Source organism: Nycticebus coucang, chromosome 13 (genome assembly GCF_027406575.1).
Source record: "Nycticebus coucang isolate mNycCou1 chromosome 13, mNycCou1.pri, whole genome shotgun sequence".
In the NCBI taxonomy this organism is placed as follows: domain Eukaryota; kingdom Metazoa; phylum Chordata; class Mammalia; order Primates; family Lorisidae; genus Nycticebus; species Nycticebus coucang.
In genome coordinates this window covers 93,338,754-93,365,868 of record NC_069792.1, presented here as the reverse complement: position 1 = coordinate 93,365,868, position 27,115 = coordinate 93,338,754, and the positions used below count along the sequence as shown (strand labels likewise).

The 27,115-nt window shown below is 48.4% G+C and overlaps 2 protein-coding genes across 4 annotated transcripts in view; one reads left to right on the top strand and one right to left on the bottom strand.

The window, feature by feature from the left end:
• The window catches only part of TG (thyroglobulin), a 231,284-nt gene that overhangs the window by 47,602 nt on the left and 156,567 nt on the right, over nucleotides 1–27,115 (bottom strand). The gene's annotated exons all lie outside the window — the stretch shown is intronic.
• SLA (Src like adaptor) overlaps nucleotides 8,441–27,115 on the top strand; it is a 33,358-nt gene continuing 14,683 nt past the window's right edge. The window contains exons 1-2 of one of the 3 annotated variants that reach the window (XM_053558275.1): nucleotides 8,441–8,590; nucleotides 20,340–20,437. In XM_053558275.1, the coding sequence (XP_053414250.1) occupies nucleotides 20,377–20,437 (61 nt within the window). In that variant the 5' untranslated portion in view covers nucleotides 8,441–8,590; nucleotides 20,340–20,376. Of the gene's footprint in view, nucleotides 8,591–16,332; nucleotides 16,406–20,052; nucleotides 20,438–27,115 lie in introns of those variants that run through there. The other 2 variants (XM_053558276.1, XM_053558274.1) reach the window with 2 other exon arrangements.

Sequence of the window (27,115 nt, the reverse complement as noted above, 5' to 3'; positions counted from 1 at the left end):
CAAAGAGAATATAAAATGGAATGTTTCAAACGTCATCGTTAAGATCCCTCTTTGTTTAGAAGTGATGTCTGTTCTTCTGTTTCTATTAGAGTCACAATCTCCCAAATGGTATGCACAACGTGATCCACTGGAGTGCAGGAAGAACTTTCTAGAGTTTTGTCTTATCAATATTTTATCCTTTGAAAATATTTTTATGTTTGTGATGTATATATTCATAGAGTGTCCAGGGTGTCTCCTGACACACCCCTTCCCTGTCTCTCCACGGGTCTGACTTTCAGAAACCGTAAGTTCCAAGAAGGCAGTGGGTGTATCTGTTTTGCCAATGATTGACAGCTGGCACCAACCCTTTGTGGGGCCCGAGCAACCAGCGAATACCCACTGGTCTGAAGGAAGGGAAGAAAGGAAAGAGAATATACATGCATATAATTGACTAAATATGAGTACGTTGGGGGTGTTTACTTTCAACATGGGTTCATGATGAAAAGTTTAGAGATGACCACACTAGACAACAAGAAGATCCCCTTTTCTCAGTGGTTGAAGAACAGAGTTGAGCTAGGGTGGGCACGATGGCTCACACCTGTAATCCTGGCACTCTGGGAGGCTGATGCGGGTGGATTGCTTGAGCTCAGGAGTTCGACACTAGCCTAAGCAAGAGTAAGACCCTGTCTCTACCAATTATAGAAAAATTAGCCAAGTGTGGTGGCAGGAGCCTATAGTCTCAGCTACTTGGGAGACTGAGACAAAAGGATGGCATGAGCCCTGGAGTTTGAAGTTGCTCTGAGCCATGACACCATGGCACTCTACCTAGGATGACAGTGTGAGACTCTTGTCTCAAAAAAAAAAAAAAAAAGTTGAGATAAGATGTCACCAAAGACCCACAGTTCCTGCTCCTGATAGGAGTGAAAGTGGTCATCAGACCTCTTGCCCTGGGACAGCTGTAAGTCATTCTGGTAAAGGCTCAGCTATAGGCAGACCGTGTTGCCTCTGCCATTCATTCTCCTCCTCCCTAACGCTATGTGGCAAGACCCAGGTCTGGGGCACTGGCCATTTGGACAACTGAAGAGTTCCCCCCTTTTGGGCAAAAGACAAGACCCAGGCTGGGGACATGGAGCCCTTCCACCAGCCTTTGACTCCAGCTGGGTGGAAGGATGAAAGCCTTGGCTGGCCCCAGAGGAGGCTCATCCCTATTTCTGGCTGACCCTAAGCTGAGGAAAGCCATCCCAGGTCTGTGGAAGAGCAAGAGTGAATTCAGAGTCCAAAACCCAAAGAGCCTTCCAGGAGATAGGCCATAGCAGCAGGTACCTGAAAGGGCATGTTGGGCGCTGAGGACCTGGCCAGGAATTCCTACAGTAGTAAGAAAGCTAAGAATAAAGGGAGGCTGAGAAGCTGGAGCAAAAAAGGATGGAGGATAGAGGATGGAGACTGGACCAATCTGAGGAGGCCCAATTTATCAGCCTGCCCCAGGGGACTCAAAATAAAGAGGGCGGGAGTCAGGCCAACCAATGAGTGGCAGATACTGAGGTCACTTCCCACTCCAGACAGGAGGTAAATGAAGTCTTCCCATAATGAAAAACTATCAAGAGGGCACAGAGAATATCTTGGCCCACACTCCACACTTCAAATGCCTAGCCTTGGCAGGGTCCTCTCAGGTTCAAGGTTCAGCTGAACACCAGCTATGGTCAAGCCTCAAGTTCACTACAGCGTGGCCAGCCATTTCCTTGGGTTCCTCTCAGCACCAAAGGCCCAGCAGCTGTCTGTCATCGTGGCTCATTCCCAGCCCCTGTTTGAGTTAGGCTGAGCTCCTGAATAGCAGGAGTGTGTCACCTTTGTGCCCCACAGCTTAGCTCCACAGCTGGCCCATGGGAGCTACTGCATAAATGTCCGTCTAAACAAATGTGTTCCCGAGTTAGACTCTTGGCTATAAGAGTGTGTGCAGATATGTGCATCTAAAGGAAGTTAGGAAAGAAGGCAAAGTTGCAAAAACCTGAAATTGGGCCCTGCTCAGAGAACTTCACAACCTCTGGGAAAGTGGCTGACCTCTTTAGCAACCTTGCAAAGCTGAGAACAGCAAGGTCTGCCCAGACACAGAGGCAGGAGGGTGAGGTTGAGCAACAGCAGAAGAGAGCAGGTCTGATGAATCAACGTATCTGCGCAACTCCTCACAGCAGAGGGCTGGACAGAGAGTGCTTAATATTTTTCTTTGTCCTGAGAATACTATTATTGCCCAGAGGCATCCCAGAGAAACAGATTCTGAAGACATACAAAGTCAGATGATTAATTTTGTGAACTTGTTTTAGAAAAAATGCTACATACCTCCTTGCTGAACATCACTACCGTCACCTTCAATGTCCTCCCCTTGGGAAGCTATGCACCGATGTCAGCGCCTCATCCACCATTCAAAGCTATTTTGGAACTCTTTTTCTGGAACGGCCATCAGAGCTGTTGTTGTCTGAGATCTGACAATGAAGTTTGCAAACTTATTCTAGAAAAAGTGCCGCATACCTCATTGCTGAATATCAGTATGAGAACCTTCAAAGTGCTCCCTCTGGCTGCCAGTAACCAGAGTGATAATCAGCAATGAGGCATGTAACACTTTTTCTAGAATGAGGTCATGAACTTAATTGTCCTACCTTGTACACATTTCAGTTCTATTCCACCTGGAGGATTCAGCTCATCCAAATGTACTATTTATCCACCTTTAAAGATGGTCCAGAAACAAGAACGCATATCTCCAGAGCAACACTTGGTCTGCTTTCCCTCAAATAGGGGAATTGTTAGCTTATTGCCTTTGCCAAAGGTGAAAAGTTGATATTCATAACTTACCATACTTTTGTTCAAAAGGCACAACTGTCATTGACTGGCCAAATTGAGGGGCCATCGCTTTAGGGTGGGGTCCTGTGCTAGGCTCGGTGGTCAGGTATTGGACATGCTCCTGCCCTCTCAGGCTTACACTCTACTGTGTAAGACATGCATCTGCACTATGTTACGTGGTTTCTACACATCACTGTATGGATCCTCGTAACCAAGTAGTGTCCGGCCCTCACCTAGGCTGAGAGAGAGACTCAGAGCCCTGTGTAAGGCCATGGTGAAGCCATCTCTCTCTTCTGCTTGACTCCACTAGGCAACGTCTGCCATTCCCATGGTTCATATGAAACTCCAAGGGGTGTCCTAGAGGAAGGAAGCACTTCCGCCTGAGGAGAGCCCTGGGAATGCATGGTGAGAAGGCACCCACTCAGGCAGGGCAAGGCGGGGGCACAGACCCTGAGGACAAGGCGGGAGGCTTGTCTCAAGTGTGCAGGGGCAAAGAAGTCCATATATAGGTGTTGGGTACAGAGGTCTTGGGTTTCAATGGTGTCATGGGGGCTGGAGAGAGGGGTGGGGAACAGACCAATGTGCATCCAAGGCCACGGAAGGGATAGTTGGTCCCGAGTCTTGGGGAGGTGCTTGAGGAGGAGCACAATGGCGCCTGAGTCTTGTTTGAGGACACAGAGCTGGCAAAGGGTGTGGGGGAGCAGTGGGCGTCTAGAATAACAGTGACAGTGATGGTGATGGTGAGGTCACTGCTTCTAGAGCCCACGCGTCTGGGTGTGGATGGTGTCACTCATCAGCTGCGTAACTGCGGATGACTACATTAAACTCTAGGCCCATGGCAGCTGGGAAGGAGCTGAGTTCCTCAGGCGAAACCATAGAGAGTAATTGGGAAGAATAAATAGATAACATAAGCAAGGGCCACGTTTCTCTCCTGGGAGTCCCCAAATACCAGTTCCCATTCCCTTTTTTCTGCCCCTTGAGCACGAGCATGCCCAGCCCAGCCCCACCCCTTTGCACTTGTCATCCCTTCACCTGGGGGTCTTCCTCTCCATCTTCTCATGGGCATTGCTCTCAGCTCATTTCAAAAGCCACCCTTCCAAGGCAGAATTGCTCTCACTAATCCTGTCCCCCAGCCCCTTCTTCGACATTGCTCATTCATTTTCCTAACTTGGTACGTGGAGCCAGGACTAATACACAGCAGTGCTTAATAAACAGCCACCGAATAGACGGCTGACTGGAGGAGCAGCCCTCGCCCAGCCACACACTGGCCAACCTCCACTCTTGGAGACATCTGCCTGGCCATGGGGGCTCCTCTGGATGTGAGAATCCCATCCGCACTGGCCCTAAGCACAGTGCCCAGTAACTGTGAACTCCCCTGCCGAGGGGACCAGGTCACACTTAGTTCTTCTACTCACGGGAAGCTCACTAACTCCCGGGTCACCTTTCTTTTCCCCCAACCTTCAACATTTATGTTTAAAGAAGGGTGGGGAACCTTGAAATAGACCTGGGAATCTGTTCACACTGGGCCACGCCGTGAATCCCAACCCAGTGTGGGGCCTCAGCACTGCAGCCCTGCCACACGATGCTGAGTCAGCCTAGGAGCTCTGGACTTCCCAGAACCTGCAGCCCCTTGAGACATGCAGGTGGCTGACTGGGCTTCTCATTGCTCAGGTTAGGAGACCTGCTAGCCCCAGCTGGGGAAATGTAACAACTGTGTCCTGACGATTTTAAGTGTGTAAAGCTAGTTTTTACATAGGAGAACCTTTCCTTTAGTAAAGGTGATGACTATATCTTTGCCCTTAACTGAGCAATCCTCAACCCATGCATGGCTGGCATCTTTGTAATCTGCCTGGGGCCATTAGTCTGGGCCCTAATAGCTAATTAATTTGCGAAGCACTCTGGAAATAAGATGCTTTCTACACAGATGGTCCTGGGTGTCTGTGAGCCCTAAAGCCCAGTCTCTTGACAAGACATCACTGGGCCAGGGGAAAAAACCTGGGTCCTTGGTGTGGGCCTCATCTGTGAAGTGTTTTTGTCTTTGCTCCTTGTGCTGACTGGGTATGTCGACCTTGAAGACCTCGCTGCTGACATAGAATCCAACCTGGTCTTGCTACGTCTCAGTGCCACTGAGTTCTCATGGGAAACCAGGAGTCCTGGAGTCCCCTCCAGCTCTTCTCCTGGCCACCCCTCCTGATGACTCTGTTTAGACCTTGGGGATTTGATGCAAGCATCTGCCTCCTCCACTAAATCTCCAGGAGCATAAACTCCTGGAGGGTGGCAGGGAGGGAGCAAGCCACGTAACTCTCCCTGCAGAGCCCTTCCTGTCTGGCCTCCCTGGGAAGGTTACACACACAAGAAGTATGAAATTGATGTTTGCTAAACTCAGCAGTTGAGCAAATATGCAGTGAATACCATCATGTGCCAGTCCAGGAAATAGGGATGGAAAGTGTTTGGCAGTGAGTTCCCAGGGCAGGCCTAGTCTTGCCTGGCACATAGTGAGTGCTGACACAGGTTTGTTGAATGAATGAATAAATGAATGAATGCATGCAGGAAGCGCAAAATGCATGCCTGAAAAAATGATGATGCTCCCAGACTCAGGTCTCCTTCCTAGATTAGGGGAAGAAGGCGTGTGAACTATTGGCAGCATGAAGAATGTGCAAGAGAGGGAAGGAAAGGGCACTGGAGGGGCAGGGGCGACATGGCGGCACACTCAGACGCAGTCCTCCTGTGCAGGCTTCGTTGGGGAGAAGCCCCCGGCCTGCCCTTAATGGCTGTGGGACCCCACTGTGCCAAGTGGCTCTGAGCTCACTGCATCCCAACACAGTTCCCTCTGCCACATGGTGGCCTCCTTGGAGACACAGCTCCCATGCCTCCCACACCACACCACAGCTCCCAGCCCTGACTCCCAGAGACTGCAGGCCACACACCATGGGTGGAGCTTTTACCTCCACCAAGCCTGTAGGCCCCATGTGCCTGGGTTTCTCTCTTCTTGGGCTGCCAGTAAGATGGTGAAGAGGGAGAAAGGGCGCCTGGCCACATGGCATCTGTCGGAGGTATGTAGTGCAGGATGACCTCTGCAGAGCTGAGTCCATATAGAAGCCAGAGAATCCCAGGGCAGCACTTAGGACCCAACAGAGAGCAATGTTCAGGGTGCAGGTGCCTTATTCATTTAAAACTCTCAGGACCTCTGTGGCAGTGATTTCCAATGGATGGGCTGCAGAACACTGGTGTGCCCTGAGTTGTGCCACGAAAATTTTTGAAGATCATTAATTAAATTGTTTTCAAAAGAAATTCAAAGCACAGTATTTTTTTTTTTTACTCTTTTGTTGGATCAACATAATTTAAGTGTGCCATAGAAGTTTAACTGTAGGTTCAAGTGTGCTTTGAGGTAGTAAAGGTTGGAAAATACTGCTCCGTGGCACAGGTGTGGTTACTGGCTCTCAATCAGGAGCAGTTTTGCTCTCCAAGGCCCATTGGATAATGTCTCGGACATTTTTGGTTGCCACAATTTCAGGGTGGTGGGTGCTCCTGGCATCTGGTGGGTAGAGCCCAGGGATTCTCACAACCTTCTCCCCTGACACACACATACAACAGAGAATGGTCTGCTCTAAAACACAAGTTGTGCCACCCCTCAGGGCACCTGAAACAGATGCCTAACATCTGAGTCACCTGCCCAGTACCATGCCTGGGCCTCAGTCCTGCTTTCACTCTGCAGGCCCAGGGCTGGCACTTCTGTTCCCTCCCTTTACTCTGGCCACAGCTCAGGCTTCCAGGTAGTATAGTGCACAACTTGAAGGAGATCAGCTCAAATCTACTGCATTTCTTCATGGTTGCTCTAGGAGAAGAAAGAGAACTCATGAAGCATCCAAGGCCTAGGGAGGGCTTAGCAGCTGCTAGGTGACCACTGGCAAGGGGGAGAGAGCAGGCTGAACTCTACTCTGACACCAGGGACTCTGTCTTCAGCAGGTCCTCCTGTCCATGGCCTGCACCCTTCCCAGGAGCCCACTCTACAGGCCTCTCGCTTGACTGCCCCTGCCACGTGACTCGAGTGTCCTCAGACTTGACTATGTCCCCCTCCCAAACTTCCACACCTTGTGTTAAGCCAGCAGGTCTTTCTACGTGCACCTCTTAAACCCTCTTGTACCCTTCCGTGTGAATTTTGGGGGTGGAAAACCCCTTTTGTATAATTCTGTCTAGCGTCTCTTCCCTGCTGAGGGAACTGCCCACTCGGCCTTTTTGCAGTTTTTCCTCTGTCCCTTCCCAGCTTGCTTTCCACACAGCGGGTGTTTTCACAAGTTGTCTAAGGAAGAATCTCTTTAGTACAGAGCCTTCTAAATTTAGAACCAGCCCTGAGGTTTGTAATTCATCTTCACAAACTATACCAGGTGAAGTTTCCAAATGACTGTCCCAGCTTGACTGCACCAGCCTTGCTGGGTTGGGGTTGTGGGTCACCAAGACCCAGACACCAGGCCTGGCTCTGCCCTGGGACTAGCTGTGTGACTGTGGCCACATCACTTGAGTCTCTGGTGCTCTTCCCACTCTGGGAGGGGAGAGGTCTGTAAGAGGCTCTGACGGCCACCCCAGCACAGCCATCCAGCATTTCTGGCCTAAGCAGGCAATTCCCAGGCAATCCTAGGGCCAGCATTCCAGAAGACTGTAACTCCACTAACCATGCACCTGGGTTTCTCTGCTTAAGACACACATTATTAGTGAGTATATTTATATGTAATATTTACATAGCATACATATGCTTTATACTATATAACATATAAACATATATAGTATATTTTAATTTCAAACCCACCAAAAAGTTGAAAGAATAGAACAACGCTCACCTACGCACCTTTCACCTGCATCCGGCAAGTCTTAACAGTTTTCATGTTTGCTTTCCGCCTAGCTCATTCTGTCTGCATCTTCACACACACACACAAACACACATAGTGTTTCTTCTAGTGACTTACTTGAAAATTGCAGCCATCATGACACATCATTCCAAATAGTTCACCCTGTGTCTGTGGCCCCTGGTAACTAGACCTTCTCCCATGTAACCACACTCTCCTCATCAAACCTAAGAGTCGGTACTGATGGAATAGCATCCACTGGGCAGGACTTGCTCAGATGCCCCCTCTCCATCCCATCATGTTCTTTCTAGTTCTTTTCCCTGACCCTGGGTCCAAGCAAGGATCATACTTTACATCAAGTCCCCATGTCTCTCTGGACTCCTTTGCTCTAGAATTTCTGCTCTGGAGTCCATTTAGCTGTAACATAAGGAAACTACAAAAAATAAGGAAACTAAGGCCAGAAAAACCAGAGCCCTGAGCCACAGCCTTCGTGGGCCTAGGGAGCTGTGCAGATACAAACAAATAAATCCATAGCCCCACTTATTTGCCTACTAACTAGGGGGAAAAGACCAAGTTTCTGAATGCCTGGGCCTGACCTGGCCATCAAGCTGCCCACAGTCTCAAGTGCTCTGCTAGGAGGCCGACGACATGTCTATCTCCCAGCCCTGCACAGGGAAGACTGCTCCGAGAGCGCTTACTGAAAACAGGAACCTGCCCCGCTGTCAGCCCTGCGCCTTCCTTGTTCTGGCGGAGGAAGTGTGCAGCCGCTGTGGCAACTGCACTTCTTCTTGGTGGCATGGGGTGCTTCTCCACACCCGTGGGAGGCCCAGCTGCCCTCACATTCCGGAGCAGCCCCAGCTGATGGAGAGGCAGTGACCGTGCACCTGGTGGTCCCTCCACAGCCGTTTCCCCAGGGAGGCCATGCCCAGAGTTTGAAGGTATCTTGGGGGATGTGGTAAGAACAGGGTTGGGAGAGACCTCAGGGCCCCTCTTGTATACAGCAGGGCTTGGCTTTCTGGAGCCAGAGAAGTGCTCCCTGACAACAGGCGGGGTAGCGTCTTGCACAGCACCCAGCATTACAGCCGCTGGGTGGGGATTTGATGCCTAATTCTATGGAGAGAAGGGCAGAGGCAGCTTGGGCAGGGGGCTGCTGGAGGAGACATTCTCACTGTCGAATGCCCCAGCATGCAGCAGGCTCTTACAAAGGTCAGCCAGGGCCCTCCCTCAGGCTCCTAGCTGTAGGACCTTGAGCAAGTCACTGAAACCTCTGTGGGCCTTCATTTTCTCATCCACAAAATGGGAAGGATGGTACCTAATTTGCACAGGTATTGGGCAGATGAAAAGACCTAATACACGCAAAGTGCCAGGGCCTGATTCGGACATATAGCAGGTGCTCAATAAATGCTATGAGCCTGGAGTCATGACATCTAAAGGTGCTCAGAGCCCAGCTGGGCTGAGTGACGGATTAGGACTGCTACGAGTCTGGTTGTGTGGGTCTTCCTTGGGTAGATGCCAAAAATAATAAGAATCTAAGCAGGTTCCAAGTGTGTGCATGGGAGGGGGGCTCAAAGCAAAGAATTTGTTAAATTCTGAAAACAAAAATGTTAAGACGCAGAAGAGATCTGGGAGGACTACAGTTTTCTAAGGAATGCAGCATGCTCCACATTCTTTTGGGCACCTACCTATTGAGAGAGCATGGTGTCAGGGAAGCAAGCTGGGATTTGGTCTCAGAATGTCCAGAATTAGGGTGTGTGTTTTACCATTCTGAGTGACAACAACGGACACTGCGTGAGGAGGTATTTTTCTTCAATCTTTGGAATAATCCTGTGAGTTTGTGATTATTATTTGCTTTTGACAAATGAGAACACGAGGCTCAGAGAGGCCCCAGCCAGCCAGCTGTGGGAGGTAGAGGCATCAGGGGGCTCAGCGAGGGCAACTGCACTTCCTCTTGGTGGCATGGGCTGCTTCTTCACACCCGTGGGAGGATAGGCTGGTATTTAAAATAGCGCTCTTCATTGTAAAAGAAAGATATCCCGTAGTCTGCAAATCATCATTCTGTGGTTTGCTATGAGATGCTGAGAAACTGGGGAGGTAAGCCCAAATAAAAGGTCTAGAAAATTCTTTTGCAACTAATATTCTCTACTTAGAAGAAAGCAGAAGTGCTTAATGTGCTCTGAGAGTATAATATTAAAAACCTATGGAACAGAAAAATTGAAATTTTAGATTCCTTCATCTTAAACAGAGCTGCAGTCTAGGTCAGGGTAGCAAGATGGCCATGTGGAAGTCAGTGCTGCAATCAGCTGCATCTGGGTTGCATCCTAGGACAGCCACCAAAGGGCTGTGTGACTCCAGACAAGTTACTTTGCCTCTCCGAGTATTAGTTTATTCCTTGTAAAAGGAAGACTAGCTTCCTTGTGCATTTATAAGAAGTTTAAATTATGTGTAATATGTACGAGATGCTAAAATACTGAACAGGGAGCCACTAATACCTTTCCTAAACCAGATAATTAAAGTCCATGCAGGCCCTGTGGTATTGCTGACCAGGAAGGTGCTATTCACACACAGTGTGAAATATGATGATTCAAACTGAAAAACCAACGAACTGGACACTCCTTCTCCATTTTTCTGAGTGCATATTTCTGCTTGTTCCTCCATCTGACATAAATGAAACAGACATGGGTAGATTGACATTGCAGAAAACTGAATTCATTTTCCTAATACAAAAAAAATCTGAGTTGTGAAATCCGGCAATTTTCTTCTGAGGGAAATGCATCTTTCTTAAAGACTTAGAAATTATTTAGTCTAGTACACCCACATCAATGTCTTGTATTAATAGAAGCTGCTGGCTTTTAAATTTTTATTTGACATTCATCAAGAATTTATTTTCCCCAGTTCTGAGAGAGATTGGAACTTAAAATTCTCATCAAGGTCTTCCAGCATGTCAGAAGAACCATTTATTTGGTTCTTGTCAGCAACCCAAGGGCTCTGTTAGGACTTTTGTCTGTCTGGCCATCTGTCCCTCTATCCATCCATCCATCTTTCTCTCAATAAATATTCATTGAGGTCATACCATGTGCCCAACCACCTCCCTCTCTCAACCTCCTCCAGAGTTCCAGAGGAAATGAGCACACCATGTCCAAACCACTTCCTCCCATCTGAGAACCGCCCAGAGAAGGGCATCTTTGATTACGGTAACGCTAGCTACAGACAGAAACAATGGGGCCTCATGGGCTCAGGGGCTCACATCTGTTGTCAAACAGCTTTGCAAAGTCGCACTTCTCTCCTTGGCACTGGGGACTTGGGACTGCGGCTGGAGGGTTTGGTTTGTATGCGTGGGAGGGATGGCACTTGGTAAGTGAAGCTAGGGAGTCTCAAAGAGCTTCCAAAGTGAGTGGGAATTGTCCTCTGACTTGTCTTTAAGGGAACAGTAACTGCCTGGAATGGGCCAGGGTGCCATGGAAGGAGACCCCCTCCTGCCTACACTGTGCTGGGCACTACAGGCAGCACTCCCAGGATTCAATGTCATTAATTGAGCATGTACTGTGTGCTGGGCACCTCCTAGGCTATGGTTTCTTATTGAGGAATACAGTAGACATGAACCCTGTTCTCAGAAAGTTGGCCTGCTCCTGGGGTTGTCAGTAAGCCTTCATGAATCAAATACATAACGACACACCAGTGTGTGCTCTGAAAGAAGCAGAGCTCAGGGAGAGACCACAGAGGGGAACCAGCACGGTCAGCACAGTCAGTTTCCTTTCATCCTCCTGTTAGCCTGGGAGGCAGCTTCATTCTCCCCCTGACCTGGGGGAGCCTCCCTAGTTTGCAGATGCGCCATCTCCCCCATTTGTCCTCCACCCCTGGCCTTCTGAGCCACATAGACAGTCAACTTAGAAACACTCATGCTCTGAATGCAAACCTCAGGCGCCTGAGTGTCCAGCCCCACCCTGCAATGCACTGCTCTTTCTGCACCAACGGATCTGCATACTGAATGCCCATGACGAGTGCGGCCCTCTGGGACACAGGAGAGCAGCGGCATCTTGTCATAGAGAAAGATGGATCTGCACAAACCTGCAGTGGACATAGGGCCCACCTCCCCCCGGGTCCACCCACTATTTACAGGAAAACCAACTGATACCCAAACAAGCTTGCCCAAAGTCTCAGGGGCCCACTGTGAATTCCAAAGAGATAAAATACAAAAAGGAAAAAGTAGGAAAAATAGAAGGAAAATATTGGGGTAACGCTTCCCCTTCACAGTATTGGAGCCACCATTCACATGACTTATGACAAAATCGACAACTTCAGGGCACTCAGAAGGAAAAGGCAGGGCCCTGACAGCTGGGTCTTTGGCTGCTGTCCCGTGTGAAGGGTGGTGGCCTTACAGCAGCCAGACGCAAGGCCACCTGTACACGCAGGGCAGTCGGCAGGCTAGCTTCCACACCTGTGTGCATTCTCCTCAAGTCTCACCAGCAATCCCAGCTCTTAGAGTCTCTATTATTAGAATTAAAATTTCAGGAAGCAGAAACAAAGGTAATTGAAGGAATTAGGGGTGGGAACGAAAAGAACCAGGATTTGAAACCTGGCCCCATCCCTGAATTAGCTGTGTGACCCTAAGCAAGTCTCTCTGTGTCTCAATTTCCCCATCTATAAAATGGAGAGTTCTTTGGGGCATCAAGTGAGTCAGTGTAATTTAAACATCTAACTTAGGCCCATTTAGATTAGTGTATCTTTTCCTTTGATAACAGATAGAGATGTCTGTGTACAGGCAGCCGTTCCTGATAAAGGTAATGGTTAGGAGAAAGATCAGTAATGAGTCTATGCACTCCAGTGGCCCATCTCCCCAGATTCCGTGTTCAGAGATGGAGCATTGGAAGCTGGAAATGAGCCGCAATAGAAGTATTCATTCACACTACAGAAATTGGTAAACATACGAGTTAGCAATTCCAGGCCCCTTAACACAGACTGTCCACCATTTATTAGCACGACGTTGATCCACTCTTTCCTAGGCAGCTTCTTCAGTTTTCATCTATTTCTTTTCATTTCCATATGGAGCATCTTCTGTGTCACAGCAGAGAGTAGAAACAAACCTCATGGCTGCCTGCATGGCCCTTGCAGTCAAGTACTGGAGACGGTCATTAATCAACCATACAAATAACTGCAAAGTCGTTCTTGTCACCCCAGGGGCAATGCAGGTGATCCTGGGAGCTAGGGCTGGGCTGACGAGCTCAAAGAGAATAGCAGAGAGTGGCTCTCGGCCCTGGCAGCAAATTAAAAACATGCTGGGGGGTTCTTTAGGGAGATCAAGCCCCATTACAACAACTCTCTGGGTGCGGGACTGTGGGACTGTGGCATCTGCGCTTTGACAAGCAACTCCTATTGATGGGGGAGACCCGGGAGCAGGGCGCTCATCACCTGCAGTGTTGTGTTAAGTAAAATATCGATTTCCATGGTACGCCAGAGGTTTATGAGTAATGCTGGTGATTCATGCATGTGAATAAAAACCAAAACTGACTCTTGCTGGGAAATGTGATGCAATAAATCACAAACTTTACAATCCCTGTGCCCAGATGCCCAGACTTTTAGCCTCTCAATGAAAATTTCCATCTTCCTTCTCTGAAAAAATATGCATTTCCCAAGTACACATGCCAAAACTAAAAGGCCCATTTCAAATTAACTGTTTTACCATCTTGTGTAATGGATGGTATCAAAATAATTGTTTTTATCACTCTTTTCTCATTGTTTATTATGCCAGCCAGCTCGCAGGTTACATAGACACTCAGGGCTGTGCACTGGGGACCATTGTATATGAAAGTTGATCAAGAAGGAAAGAAACTGGCGGGGCACAGGGAGGACTCACTCCATTTCAGTGAAGTGCTAAAGCCCTGGCAGAACAGCATGTACTGCCCACCTCGAGATGCTAGACACCAGTCCCACAGACTCCATCTGCTGCTTTGACCCCCAGGTCACCTTGGCCCTTGTGCCGGCAGAGTGGTGAGCCACAGGACTCTGCAGTGTGCCGAGCCTTCCACGCCTGCTCTCTTCAATCCTTACTTAGGAAAACCCAGCAATGCAGGCATGGCTATGCCATTAAAAACTAACAAAATCAATAGAAAGAGCAATTCTACAACTTAATAAGGGGTGAAACTGAAATTTGCCCCAGCATTGACTGGCCTTAAACCTGGCTTCTTTCCTGATATCTTAAAATGACCATAAATGCACACTAGGCCACATCCCTCCTATTTTGGTCTTAGATAAAACCCAGTCTCCCTATTAGCCTAAGAGTATATCAGAACGCCTTCTGGGCACACACATGTAGAAGGGGCCAGAACACAGTCTTGTGGACACAGTTCCACTGTGGGTGATCCAGACTGACAGATAGGCAGGACCTCTCTCATAGTGGGAAGAATGCTGGACAGGGAGTCATGACACTTGTCCCAACTTGCCGTGTGACCGTGACCAGGCTGCCTGCCCTCTCTCAGCCTTTACTTTGTCCTATGAGGACATCAAATTGCTACTTTTTCAATCAGTACTTTATGAAGTCCCAGGATTGAGGTATCCTATCAATAGTAGTAGAAGGTCAAGGTGCTGAACCCCAAGCCCCAAATAGTAATTCACTTTTATTTAGCTTATGTGTTGAATTTATGGGAAAACAGTCTTTAAAGTGTGGTTTTAACGAGCAAGTTTGAAGTATCTTAGATAAGAGCACCCCAAGTTCTCCTCCCAGTGGCTCTTGAGGGTCTCTGATTCTGAATCAGGCATGAGAAAAGGGCTATGTGCGCCTCTCTAAGCAGCTGCCTGTTGCCTGTAGGTCTTGCCCCTGCATGGTACTACTCCCCCCGCCCTCGAGCCCAAGGGGCTCATAGGCTTCCTCTGCTGTGCAGGAAACTGGGGAGCAGATGGGGGAGGGTGGCAGCTGCACCTGCCCTGCAGGAGAACAAGGAATGATGTGGGTCACGGGGCAGCACCTGGCAGCCCCCAGCCTCACACTCAGGGAGGTGCACCTGCCAAGAGAGGTCAGGATGTGGCGGGAGCCCCCGGAAATCCTGTGGGGTCTTTGGCAGGGAGACCAACTGATGCTAAGCCCCTGTGGCGGCTCTTACTTTTCCTGAAGCCGAGAGTGAGACCACGGGCAGTGCTGAGTGAGTCTTGAGTCAGCTGTACAAGAGTAACAGGGACAGTCCTAGAGGACAGTTGAGGCAAAAGAGCTACTCATGGCTGCCTGGCCCAGCCTCTTCCCTATCATATTTGAGGACCCTCAGGCCCAGGTCAGAGAAGAGACTTGCTCAAGCTTGCACAGTGGCCACCCAGCTCCCCCAAGGGCTTCAGCTTTGGTAAACTTTTAGCTACCATTTGCCAAACACATCTGCTTTAGATATAATCTGTAATTTAATACACAAAACAACCCTGTAAGGCATATATTTGTATTCCGAGTTGATGGATTCAAAACTGGAGGCTCAGAGAAGTGAGGTATCTTGCCAAAGGACACACAGCCAGAAGGTTGGGGGCTACGCTCTGAACCCAGCCTTTCTGCTTTAAAAACTCCTGCTTTAAGGCTCCCTCCTTCTTTCCAAGCTCGTGATTATCAAAGAAATTCATACATATGGGAGAAAATTTGGATAATTTAGAAATGTGTAAGTAAAGAAGTAATTGACATATTCATTTGCAAGATCACTATTTATGAAAAGCCCTTAGAAATATTTTAGAAGACATATTTTAGAAATTTTCCTTTAATATTTTTCTATATATATGCATTTGAATAGTAAATTTTTATGGTATATATACATAGCATGGAAGACTATTCATCCATAAAAAGATGGAGACTTTACCTCTTTTTTATTAACCTGGATAGAGTTGGAGAACATTTCCTTTAGTAAAGTATCACAAGAATGGAAGAGCAAGTATCCAATGCTGTCAATGCTAATATGAAACTAACAGATAAACAACGACAGGACCACACTAGAGAAAAACACAATTAAATTCAAATAGGGAGAAAGGGAGAAGGAGAGGAGGGAGCCCCAGAAAGCCCTCCCCTAAATAGCACAATGTGTGTGGGGTGGGTATACGGCATAGCTCTTGGGTGAAGGACTCAACCTGGACGCTACCTAACAAATGCAAACAATGTAACCCAATCCCATGTACCCTTATAGTGATAAGAAATTTAAAAATAATAATAAATGTAATATCCCATTAAATCCTCAAAAAATAAATCCGATAAGCACAGCTAGCACTTCTGTTTGCTTTTTTCTTGTCTCATAGCAGTAACAGTTTTTTAAAAGTAACACCATGAAAGGCTAGGAAAAGGCACCCACAATTCACTCCTGCCCCTTTGACCAAGGCAGGCCTCCCCGGCCTCTCGCTCCTATTCCTTCGGCTGACTCTCCTCCACTGGTCTGATCCCTGGCCCTGGGCTTCCAAACATTGCCAGTGACATCTGAGATAGCTCTTCAGGCCTCTATGTCTCTTGTCTTAAAAGTTCCCCCAAAAGTTTAGTGTCCCTGAGGTTTGCTTTGATGACTTTTAAAAAATTACTTTTCTGTTGCTTTCTTAGGCTTAACCAGAGGGCAGGAAAGCAGGGAAGCCCTACCTGGCAGTTAAGAGCACAGGTTTGGAGCTCAGGCAGACCTGGTTGGAAGCTCACCTTTACCTCTTCCTAACCTTTAACCTGGGGCAAGTCACTTGATTTCTCTCATCTGTGAAGTGTGGCTGTTGTGAGCAACCCATGACGGCTGTGCCACACTCAGCCTCGTGCCTGGCAGAGGGTAAGCAGGTCAGCTGTGGTCATGGTATTCTGGGCATCACTGTCACTACTGGCTTCCTAGCAGCATCATGCTCCCACACCTTAGATCAGTGGTTCTCAACCTTCCTAATGCCGCGCTGTATTTTCATTGTTATAAAGGGGTCACGACCCGCAGGTTGAGAACTGCTGCCTTAGATGAAGGTCATATGAATGGATGTACCACTGTCACATTTGTAGCAGAAAGTTCTAAGGCCAAAGAGAAGGTTGCTTCCTTGCAGAGGTTTTCCTATTAATTCCACCTGTTGGCAAATGTTTGGTTGCTGGTTTTACTACAGTCAGGACCTGCCTTCCCTTGGTCAGGGTTCCTCACGTCCTCTCCCCTTCGGTCTACTAAGATAGGATTCAAGCTACCTTCCTATCTAACTGCGAGGCCTTGCCCTTAGAAGCACAGGGGGGAAAAGGTGCACAGACCTGCCCTCGGATGCCCTCCCAGGCACGGAAAGTTCTGAGAAGCCTGCCCTCTGGGTTTGTATGATAATGCAGAGCACACAATGAAAAGATCCTGAATCTTCCCAAACAAAAACCTTGTCAGAGCAGGGCTGCTCCGCACAACGCATCCTCCAGTGCTGGCCAGTCACACGCTGACCAGAGACAGCAGCCTGGTCCCTGGCCAAGGGCGTGGGTTCTGAAGCCGGGACATGCACGGGCTCCAGCTTTGGGACAGTGGGCAGGTGAGATAACCCCTGGCCTCCACATTAAGAGGGTGAAAGGGGAATAAATGTCCTTGGGAATGCTGGCAAGATTAAACACAGGGCTGTCTGCAAACTGCCTGCCAGGAGGGGGGCGTTGTTCACATTAATATCTTCCCTTGATCCTGAAGATGATAAAGACAAGGTTTGGATTCTGTCTAATGGGACTTCATAGAAAATGTGCTGATTAATAATTTTCAAAAAGCCATTGAGTCTTGATTGCTAAAATTAAATGGGGTTAAAAGGCTCTTTCTTTGGAGAGCAACTTTTCCACTCATCTCATTTTTCAGAAGAGGAAACTGAGGTCCAAGGTCAAACAAAGAAAATAGCATTGATCCAAAGACTGGAGGGCACATAAGGGGGTCACCAGTCAGGAGCTTTGACCTGGGAACCCAGCAGTTACATCACAAAGAAAAAGGAGAAAGAAATCAAGACTTTTCAGAGCCAGTGTTAATTAACTCATTTCTCTTTTGCCCTTTCCTTATTATTCCTAGAAGCAATTATGTCTCTTGTACCCTCTTCCCACCTCCAGCCGCTATATAAAACTGTCACATATTAAATCAAATTGTTCAGCCATTTCATTAGGGAGACTCCAGCTCTCATTCTCTGGGGGCATTTTTACTCTTCTCAAATAAAACCCTCTTTCAGATAAGTTAACTCCTTCCTGGAGAGGCTAGGAAGCCAGTGAGCAGACCAAGGGATGTGGGGACCTGGGGGGCTCCTGATGGGCTAAGACCGCCTTTAATCATGAAGGGTGAACTCCAAATGGTGAGACAGATGAGGCCAGAATATGAGAGAGAGAGAGAGACTGACTATGTGTTAGAATAAAAGAACCCAGGCCTCTGAGATGGACTGTACCTTTCTTATCTCCCACTCCTGGTGTGTTTCTTTTCTTGGATGGACTTCAGTTTTCCCATATGACAATGCAAGTTTCAAGTGTTTTTCCCTCCATACTAGTTTCAGGAATTCCCCCCAAATATCACATGAATAATTGAGAAGAATTGTAAAGTTGCTGGAAGAGAGGTGATGTTAGAATTCGCTCTGATGGGCAGCAAAGTCTTTTCCTGACTCATTTTCTGGAATAGTTGTGATGTAAAGAAGGGGAGGGACTAGGGATTCTGGAAGAAGCCTGCTGCTTAGAAATGGCTCAGAGGGGGAGGATGGGGTGGGAGGGGAGGCCATCAGGGCTGGAGGGAACCCAGGGCATCCAGAGGGGACTCAGCTTTAATGACATCTGATGCCAAGAGTCGGGCTGAAAGGACAGAAAGGCACTGTCGAGCCCATGTACCCTGTCCTGGGGACACCAGAGATAGCAGGACATCTCAGAGTGAGCTCTGCTTGCTGAGACCTTCCTCCAGTAGCCTAAAGGCCTCCGTCAGGTCTCAGTGACAGCAGACAGGGAAGCTGAGGGACCAGGGAAGCTGGTAGTTCCAGGAAGCAGCAGGAACAGGACAGAGGCGGGCCTGGGTGGGACAGGCTGTGTATGCATGACACGCATGTGCTTCCCGAGGCCCAAGTCACCCACCTGCTTCCCGAGGCCCTGTGCCTGTCACACATGTGCTACCTGCAACCCGCACGGGGTAGCTTTTGTGGCTAAATGCTACTCTGGGCCCGGAAAGCCACTCTGTTCACTTCTTCCCTAAAAATGCCTAAGGTGGCCTCGGCAGCAGCACAGGACCCCAATAGGTCCATGGGATCCCATGGTCCTGCCTTTCTCAAGGCCCAGGGTTCAGTACCTGGTACATGCCTGGGAAGTATCTGCCAAACTGCAGGAAATATGGGCTCCAGCCTTTCCATCTCTCCCTTCATAAGCATTTGGAGGGCCCATTTTCTTGAGTGCCTTTACCAGGTTAGGGGCCCGAGACAAGTCCCACCCATCCCTGTCCTCCTGGAGTCCAGGTGTTGCCCAGCCTACCAAAAGGGTCCTGCCAGGGTCCTGCCCGGCTGGTGTGTGAGGAGGGTAGGGGCGAGAGTGGAGAAAGACCTTCCTCAGCCTCCGGACCCTTGCTCTGAGGGCAGCATGCCTTCCACAGCCTGCAGGGCAGAGAGAAGGCTTTGGAGACAGGGTAGGAGTTAGACAGGCTGACTTTGTGCCCTTCCAAACTCGTAAGCGTTTGATCTAATGCTGCCAACGCAGATGAAGGAGGCTAAGTTTCTCCCCTGTGCCTAGCCACCCAGAGAACCTAATCTTTGGTTATGTTCCTTTCCAAAGTATTTGTATAAGAGTCTAGAATTTAACATTTACCATTACGGACAATCAGGAAAAGGACGGTAAATGGCAATAACTAGCATGTATTCTACGCCAGGCCACACTGTAAGTGGTTCCCTGGCTTTATCTCAGTTAAGTCTGCAGCCACAGCCCAACACTGTTCTATTATTGTCCCCCAAACAGGCAGAAAAAGCTTGATGACTTGCCTAGGGTCATCCAGTTTGGAAGTGTACAGCCAGAATTTAAACCTGGGTGGTCCCCCTGGAAACCCCAGTGGAGCAAAGCAGATATGGAGGGTCAGTGTTTCAAACCCTTGCTCCAGGCTACTCGCTGTGTGAGTGTGGACAGGTCCTTTACTCTCTCTGAGACTGGGTTTCCTTCGCAGCGGATCAGTGTAAACATGACATGGGGACTTTACAATGACCAACAGGAGCAGTAGATGTAAAAGAGCTTTGGCAGCATGCAAAGCACACAGCATCGTAAGGAAGCTTTCCTTTTTAATCTTTCGTTAAAGAAAGAGCGTTGAAAAACTCAAAATAGATGAGAAAAAGCAGAAGCAGAAAGTGCCCTCTCCTCACTCCTTTTGGTGACATCGGCACACAACTCCCTAGGTTTACATGTTCTGATTTCCTGGGGAGGGTTCCTAAGTGCAGACACTTTCTGGACCACCTGAAACGCTGCTCAGCTTCTCAGACAAACACTGGCGGGGCTGCTCGCTGTCTTCAGCGAGGCTGCGGAGGAATGGAAACTTTTGCCACCAACAGCATTTGCTAGCAACTTCCCTCTCTGTGGTTTTTCTCTGTCATTCCCTTGATAAAAGAACTCGAGCTGCGCAAATGTAACCAACCTTCACAAATCTCATCTTCACATAAAAGCAGCCGCCTTTCAAGAAGCAGGCAGTCTGAGAAATGGTGCACGATGCTCTCTAAACTGGGTCACTCTCTGCTCCGAGGGCTCAGGGCGTGCTTGACCCTCCCCGTGTGTCTCCTGTACCGTAGGCTCCCAGAGTCTCCGTCAGCCCAGGGAGAGAGAGAAATGGGAAACAGCATGAAGTCCACGGCTGCGCCCCCTGAGAGGCCTCTGCCCAGCCCCGAGGGTAAGTCCGACTTCTGTGGCATTGTGCTCAACTCTGTGCTGTTAGAGCTGAGGCAAAGAGTGGGTGCAGACCGCTGCTAAAACAGGGTGACGGGCACTAGGGCCTCGTCACACTTGTCTCTCTAGCTCTGAGTGAGATACTTCACAATGAGAAGTTTCAAAGTATTGAATGCTTGCAAAATCGTTGGTATTTTGAGATGGAGTTCCCAAATCAGCTGGTTCAATCCCTTTATTTTACTGGTGGGGAAACTGAGACCCCCAAAGGGGATAGAATTCATGTCATTTGGCTATTCTAATGGATTTCCAACTCAGGAAATGATTCTGACACTTAGACTCATGCCGGCCACGATAGGACATTATCATCCCTGTAGTCAGCTCTACAGAAACTTTATCAGTTTCTTTACTAAGAAACTTCTTTATTGCTTCTTTACTAAGCTAGACACTATCCTGTGATGTCTTCCTGAAAACAAAGTTCAATTGGTAGGACTGCAAGATGCCAAGTACTCCAGGGAGAAGAGTCTGATGCTGCAGGTTAATTAGTGATGAGAAAGGTAGCTTTGTGGACAGATGCCAATTCAGGCCAGGCTCCCAAAGCTGTAGCCAGAGGCCTTGAGCAACTTGCCAGAGAGCAGAAAGGAAGCACCGGGGAGCAGAAGGCAAAGGCTAAAAGTCACGGCCATAAAGCTCTGGGCTCAGTTGCACTGGCTGCTTCTAAAACCCTTGCTTCTATTTCAGAAGATTCCTAGTCCTGGCAGTGGGGGTGTACTGGGTGGAGTCTCCCCAAGGGATTAGAAAGGGGATGGTCAGGGAGGCCAGGTATTCATCAGTGTCCATAGGGTGAGTCATGGTCCCCTTTGGGACACTTTTGACCCTTCTACATCCTAGCAATGGGGGCCTGGTGTTCCATCTCCTGGCAAGGTAACCACACCTGGTTCATGACCCCCCTTAGCACTGCGCTGGGCAAAGTTCACTGGGCACAGAGGGTCACCCCTCTGCCAAGCTCCATGTAAGAGTAGACTGACCTGCGGCCTCTAGCTACTGCCTATCCACGGCTCCTAAGGCCCCTTAACAGAGGAGCCTCCTCACTCTTCCAAAGTGGACACATCCTCTGATGTGGTATGGTCAATGGCCCTTTGGATGCCCCCAAGTGATTATGTCAAGACCTGCTATCTTATTCCTCCTTCAGGTCAGAAGCTCTGATTTTTCTATTCTAGCCAATTCTCTTCCCCAAATCAAAGTGGGGGAAAGAAAAAGAATATTCCCCAGGACCAAAGAGATGGAACCAGGTGACAAAGCAGAGCCAAGTGTGGCCCCTGAGCTCCTTCTCATCTCTGAACAAGGTCAGGCCACTGCCTCCTGCTCTGGTTACACCCACTCCCCCACCAAACCCATGTTGAGTTGTCTCCGCTCAGCCTAGACTGGAGGGGACAGCATGCTTGAGCAAACCCCGTGAAAACATCAGCCTCCAAGGACTTGATCATTTGCCTTTATTTCTTAAGATGCAAATTGCCACAAAATAAGTTTTTCTTTTTCCATTGTGTGGGTGGGAGGTCACCTCTAACAAAGGATGTGGAGAGAGGGGTCTCCCCACCCCTCCACCCCCAGGTGAGAGAATTCCCCAGGTCATACCCACCACATCAAGTGCTGGTGGGTCGCTTTTCCACCCCCACCTCTAAAAAGTTTCCCTTACCATTGGTCCTGACTTTATTTCCTCTTTTCTCTCATGCTGTTTGAGTAAGGAAGACAGTGGTACAGTTGATGCTGTGTTAACTAGCCCCTCTCTGCCTGATGCAAAGGGTGAGGCTTTCATGGAATGGGCTCCTGCCCAGCCAAAGCTCCTCACAGTCACTCATTTGGCTGGTATCAGACAACTAACCCAGGAAGCTGTGTGGTCTTGCTGGTTGCTGTTGGCCAGCTAGCAATGAGAGCCCCTTCCAGGGTCAGCCTGAATGGCGGAGAGCACAAGGTATCAAGCCCAACCCACCCACTTTCAGACAGACAAGTTTTCTAAGCTTTCAGGAGCTGTTCTTCTCCCAGACCAGGACTGTGGGTATCTTGGAATATGGCTTTGCCCACCTGTTTTCTCCTAAACCAAACATTCTAGAACATTCCTTCTAGGAACTACACTATCATAAAACCCACAGAGGAAGGAGGCCCAGATAGAAACAGGGGCATGTTCCAGAGGCAACAACCCTGACTGAGCTCCCAGGACTGTCCCTTGGAATGTATGTGACTCTGGGTAAATGTCTTAGCCTCCCCTAAGCACTCAGCTGCAAAACGAGATGAGAACAATCCTTCCCTCATCGTATCAGAGCCACACAGAGTGGGTGCTGATGACGGAGGGTGCGGAAACTTTGGAAAAATCCATCTAGGCTTATGTGACAACGCTAGGCTATATCCAAAATGGCCATTCCCTGAACTGTTTGAAAGTGACAGAATTAGCAACATCATGACTTGTTTCTAAATCATTGCTAATAGTTAATTTTCTTTGAAATTCTGTACATACTTCTGTGCCAGACGCGGGCAGTGAGGAATTGAATATGGCCCAGGGAACCTTCAGTATGGCAGGGAAACAGCACATTTCCACCTTACAAAGAGAATTCAGTCACTCTGCTGTGATCTTCCATCCTCTGTTTCTTCCTTTCTTATCCCTTGGAGATCCTTGAGATCTCATTTTTTGAGAGGTAACAGTGCAAACCCCAGTGCTGTTCAGGCAGCTGCCCCCATGAGAGGAAGGCAGAGAGAGACACTCTGGGGAGGAAGAGGGCAGGCATGTTTCACAACCCAGCTCAAAGCTTCTCGGTCTTCAGACCACCTGCATCGAAATCCCAGGCCCCACCCCAGACCTACTAATTAAACCTGGGGGACCTGGGGGTGGTGGGCAGTAGCAGCAAGCTGAATTTCTTACCAGTCCCTGGTGAATTATAAGCCCTGAAAACTTGCAGGCCACAAAGCAGGTTTTAGTCTTGCCTCTGCCCTAACACACAAGGAAGTGAGTTACCCCCTTAGCATCTCTCTGTTCACCTGCTTAGCCACGATTCCAAGCCCTTTATACCCCCAAACTCTTAATTCTCACAACAGTCCCACGAAGTAGTCGCTATTATCATCTCTACTTTGCAGTTGAGGAAACTGAGCCATCAGAAGGTAAAATTACTTGCCTGAGGCCAGACAGCTCAGAGAGGACAGCTGAGATTCAAAGCTGGGGCGGGGGAGGGCACCTGACCCCAGAGTTCCTCTGTCACCACCACAGGATATGGCTGGAGATGATGGGCTTTAAGAGGCCAGCATGTCCTGAGAGAGGAAGCACCAGGGTATGCATGCCTGGCCACCAGACTGAATGACACAAACACTGAAGTGCCCTTTTGAGGGCTCTTACTCTGAGACTCTGTGTCCGACTTGGGACCAGATCCTTGTTTCCTGCTCAGGTCTTACCCACCTCACTGCTGATATGGAGATGGCTTCAGGTGGAACGTGATCATTCAACTTTTATGTCATCGTACGCTTAATCAACATGATAAAAAACATAACTGGCTCAACAAATCTATGATTTTGCATTGCTTAAAATAGCATAAAAAGTTTTTCTAAGTGACATAACATTAATAAAAATGCTACCAAGCAACTAGTAGTGTAGAGAAGGTGGCACGCCGCTATGGGACAGAGACCAGGGTGACCCAGACCTGGCACAGGTGCGCTCTGCAGGGGTGACCTCGTTCTGAAAGCTGGCAACGTGTCCCACAGCCCAGTGCCAGCTTTCCTCAGAGCAGCAGCCCTGGAAAGGTGCCGGAGGAAGTGGGATGACAAAAACTGAAGTCCAGGATGACCTGGTGCCCAAGCTAAACCATTTATGAGTCTCTGGACCCCAAAAGGTGTGCTCTATGCTAGCTCCACGTGGGTCCCTGTGGCAGCTAACAGGGTGGAAACTGATCTCCAAAACTTAGGGTCTGCTTAGTTCCAATCTGCTCCTACTAAGAAGTAGAGAAACCAAGGCTTTGGCCACAAAAGAGCTTTCTGGGATACTAGGCCTCAACATCCAGCCCTTGACCTGTGAATAAGAAGACCCACAGGTCCCAGGGTTTATGATAATAGACAGACCTTCTATCTGGTTAGCCTGCCCAGCTCTGTGTGATTGGTTAGTTGTGTATGTGTGTTTCTGAAAGAGGTACTAAGGTCAGATATGCCTTGACCCCTCAGGAGGCCATGAGTTTGGTCATGACTCCATTAAATGCAAAAACAGAAGCAGATATCACCAGGCTGTAGAGCACCTCACCCCAGGGGCACTGAGCGCCAAAACAGAGACATGCTGGAGTCTGCCTCTGTAGACCCTGCTGAGGACAGAGCGCCAGCTGCAGGGAGAGCCTGGGAGTTAAGTGCCAAGGAGAGCCCTGTGGCTTAGTGAAATGCCCAGGGTCTTTGAAATCCTTATGGTCCCTCCTGGACATGTGACCACTACTCTCCTAGATTTCATTTCCTCGCTCTTTAAAGAATCATTCTTTTTCTGTAGGGCTGGGCAGAGCAGTGGAAGTAAGGTATAACTGGGAGCTGTTAAGATTGTTTTCAGCATTTAGAAAGAAATGATCATAATGATCCAAGAAATGACAATGTAGAAAAGGGCTTGTGTTCTCTTGACTAACTTTGTTAAGTTCTGCCTGGGTCTCTTTCCTTTTTTGGACTCACTTCCTGTTTTACGTTTTAGTACATTTTGTTCAACCTGACTCGTTCTTGAGTTGAGCTGTCAGCAAATATTTGGTCTTTGGAATGTTATCTTCTGTTCTCACCAAATGGAGTTTGTTTTCAGACAGTAAGAAGATGCTATTTTCAAATTTACACTATCAGTTTTCAAAATCTAGAATATTATTGGCTGAAATTGGTCTTGGATTATGATACAGTAACCTCATCTCCCATGAAAATAAAATCAGCTGCCACTTGTTGAGGTGGGTCCTGAATACAAGATGCATCAGGAATTCTTAACCCAATCATAGGAGGCAGAGTTTGATAGTTCCCATTTTTATACATGAAGAAATCAAGTTCAGATTAGTTCAAAACAAATCTCTCCTCCCATCACAGCACTATTAAGTGGAGAAATTGAATTTAAGCCAGAGCTGACTGATCCCAAAGCCCATTCTCTTTCCATAAAGCTCTTCGAAAAATTCTCTCTGGGTTTCCCTTTCATGGCCAGCACACATGTCTTCACTTAGTTTACTTCCGTATTTTAAGCTTGCAATAATCCCCTCTACTTCCTCAACTCTCCTCTCCTCTGCCTCACCCAGTTATCTGAATTTAAAGGCTGAGCCTTCTAGAAAGCCAAGGGGCTCCCAAAGTACACCATAATATGTTTCAACTTCACTAGCAAACTTGAACTTCCTACCTTGTATTTATTTCACAGGAGGGACCAAAGCACAGGGAAGATGGGGAAAGAATCCTGGCACCAGATCTTGCTTAGAATGGCCGCCCCTGACCACAGAAATACACAACAAACTATAAGTTTATAGTGCTTATGATAAAGGTGATAAAAACACAGGTGTCTGCCCTTGCAAGGGACCAGGCACAAGTCATCTGACCCTTAAGCAGAAGGCCACATACGAAAATGTCCTCATTGATGTTTCAGCATAAAACTATAAAAACATCACTATGATGGAAATTACACAGGAAACTTAACTTTGTTGTTGTGAATGGAAACTCTCTACCCCGTGGAGCCCCTTTCTCCCTCATTGGAACAATTGTTCCTGTGATGGGATTTTGCTGGTGTTTTTGCTTCTCTTAGTTTTAATGTTACAAAAGATGGCCGTTCTGTTTCAGAGTCTTAATCTTGGATCAGACATCAACCCCCAAACCCTCTGTAGACGCACAATCCTCTCAGGGTGCTATTATAATCTCAGGTGACACGTGCTGTGCCTCTTACATCAACGCTTGTTTTACACCATCTGGCTCCATGACGGCCGCCCACCCAGCTGCTTCCCACAAATCAGGTTTCCTTCTGTCTGGATTGCTTTAAAAATGCAGTGGGCTGGCTGCGTTTGTAAGCTTGGGACCATGCCACATTATGCTCAGTGATTTGAGCATCAGGCACAGAACAGGCACGGCACAGAGAAACAAGGCAGGGAAGACACGTGCTCTGCCCTCCCCAAGCTCACAGCCAGGTGGGGAGATGGATATCCCCTTTGCTGTCACACAGAGAAGAAAATATAACCTGGGGTGGTTTCTTGGAAGGGGAATCTCAGGGCTGAGGGTGGGTATGAGCACATCAGAGGGCCTCCTCCGGGGCCTCTGGGAGGTGACTTTGGAGCTGATGGAGGTGGGAAGACTGAGGAGGGGAGAGCAAGGTATGTCCTAGGCAGACAGGACAGCCTACCCGGAGTCCCCAGGAAGCTGGAGAGTGTGAGAAAGCCCTATGGCACCTAGCTGAGGCAGCAGAAGTCCTGTTAGTAAAGGGCCCTTTCACAGCTTGGGGCCATTCGTCCAGGAAGAACAGATTTCCATGATGATGAACCCCTCATTTTCCAGAGTAGGAAATCTAGGCCCAAGGGCAAGAGGTCTCATCCACATTTGGTGAGTGACATAGGCAGCCTCAGTGTCTGGGTAGCCCAGCCAGGGTGTGGATCAGAGCATGGGGTTTAGGCCCCCTCACCACTCAGCATGGAAATTTGTATCTGTAATTTCATACTCTGTTTCTAACAAGGGC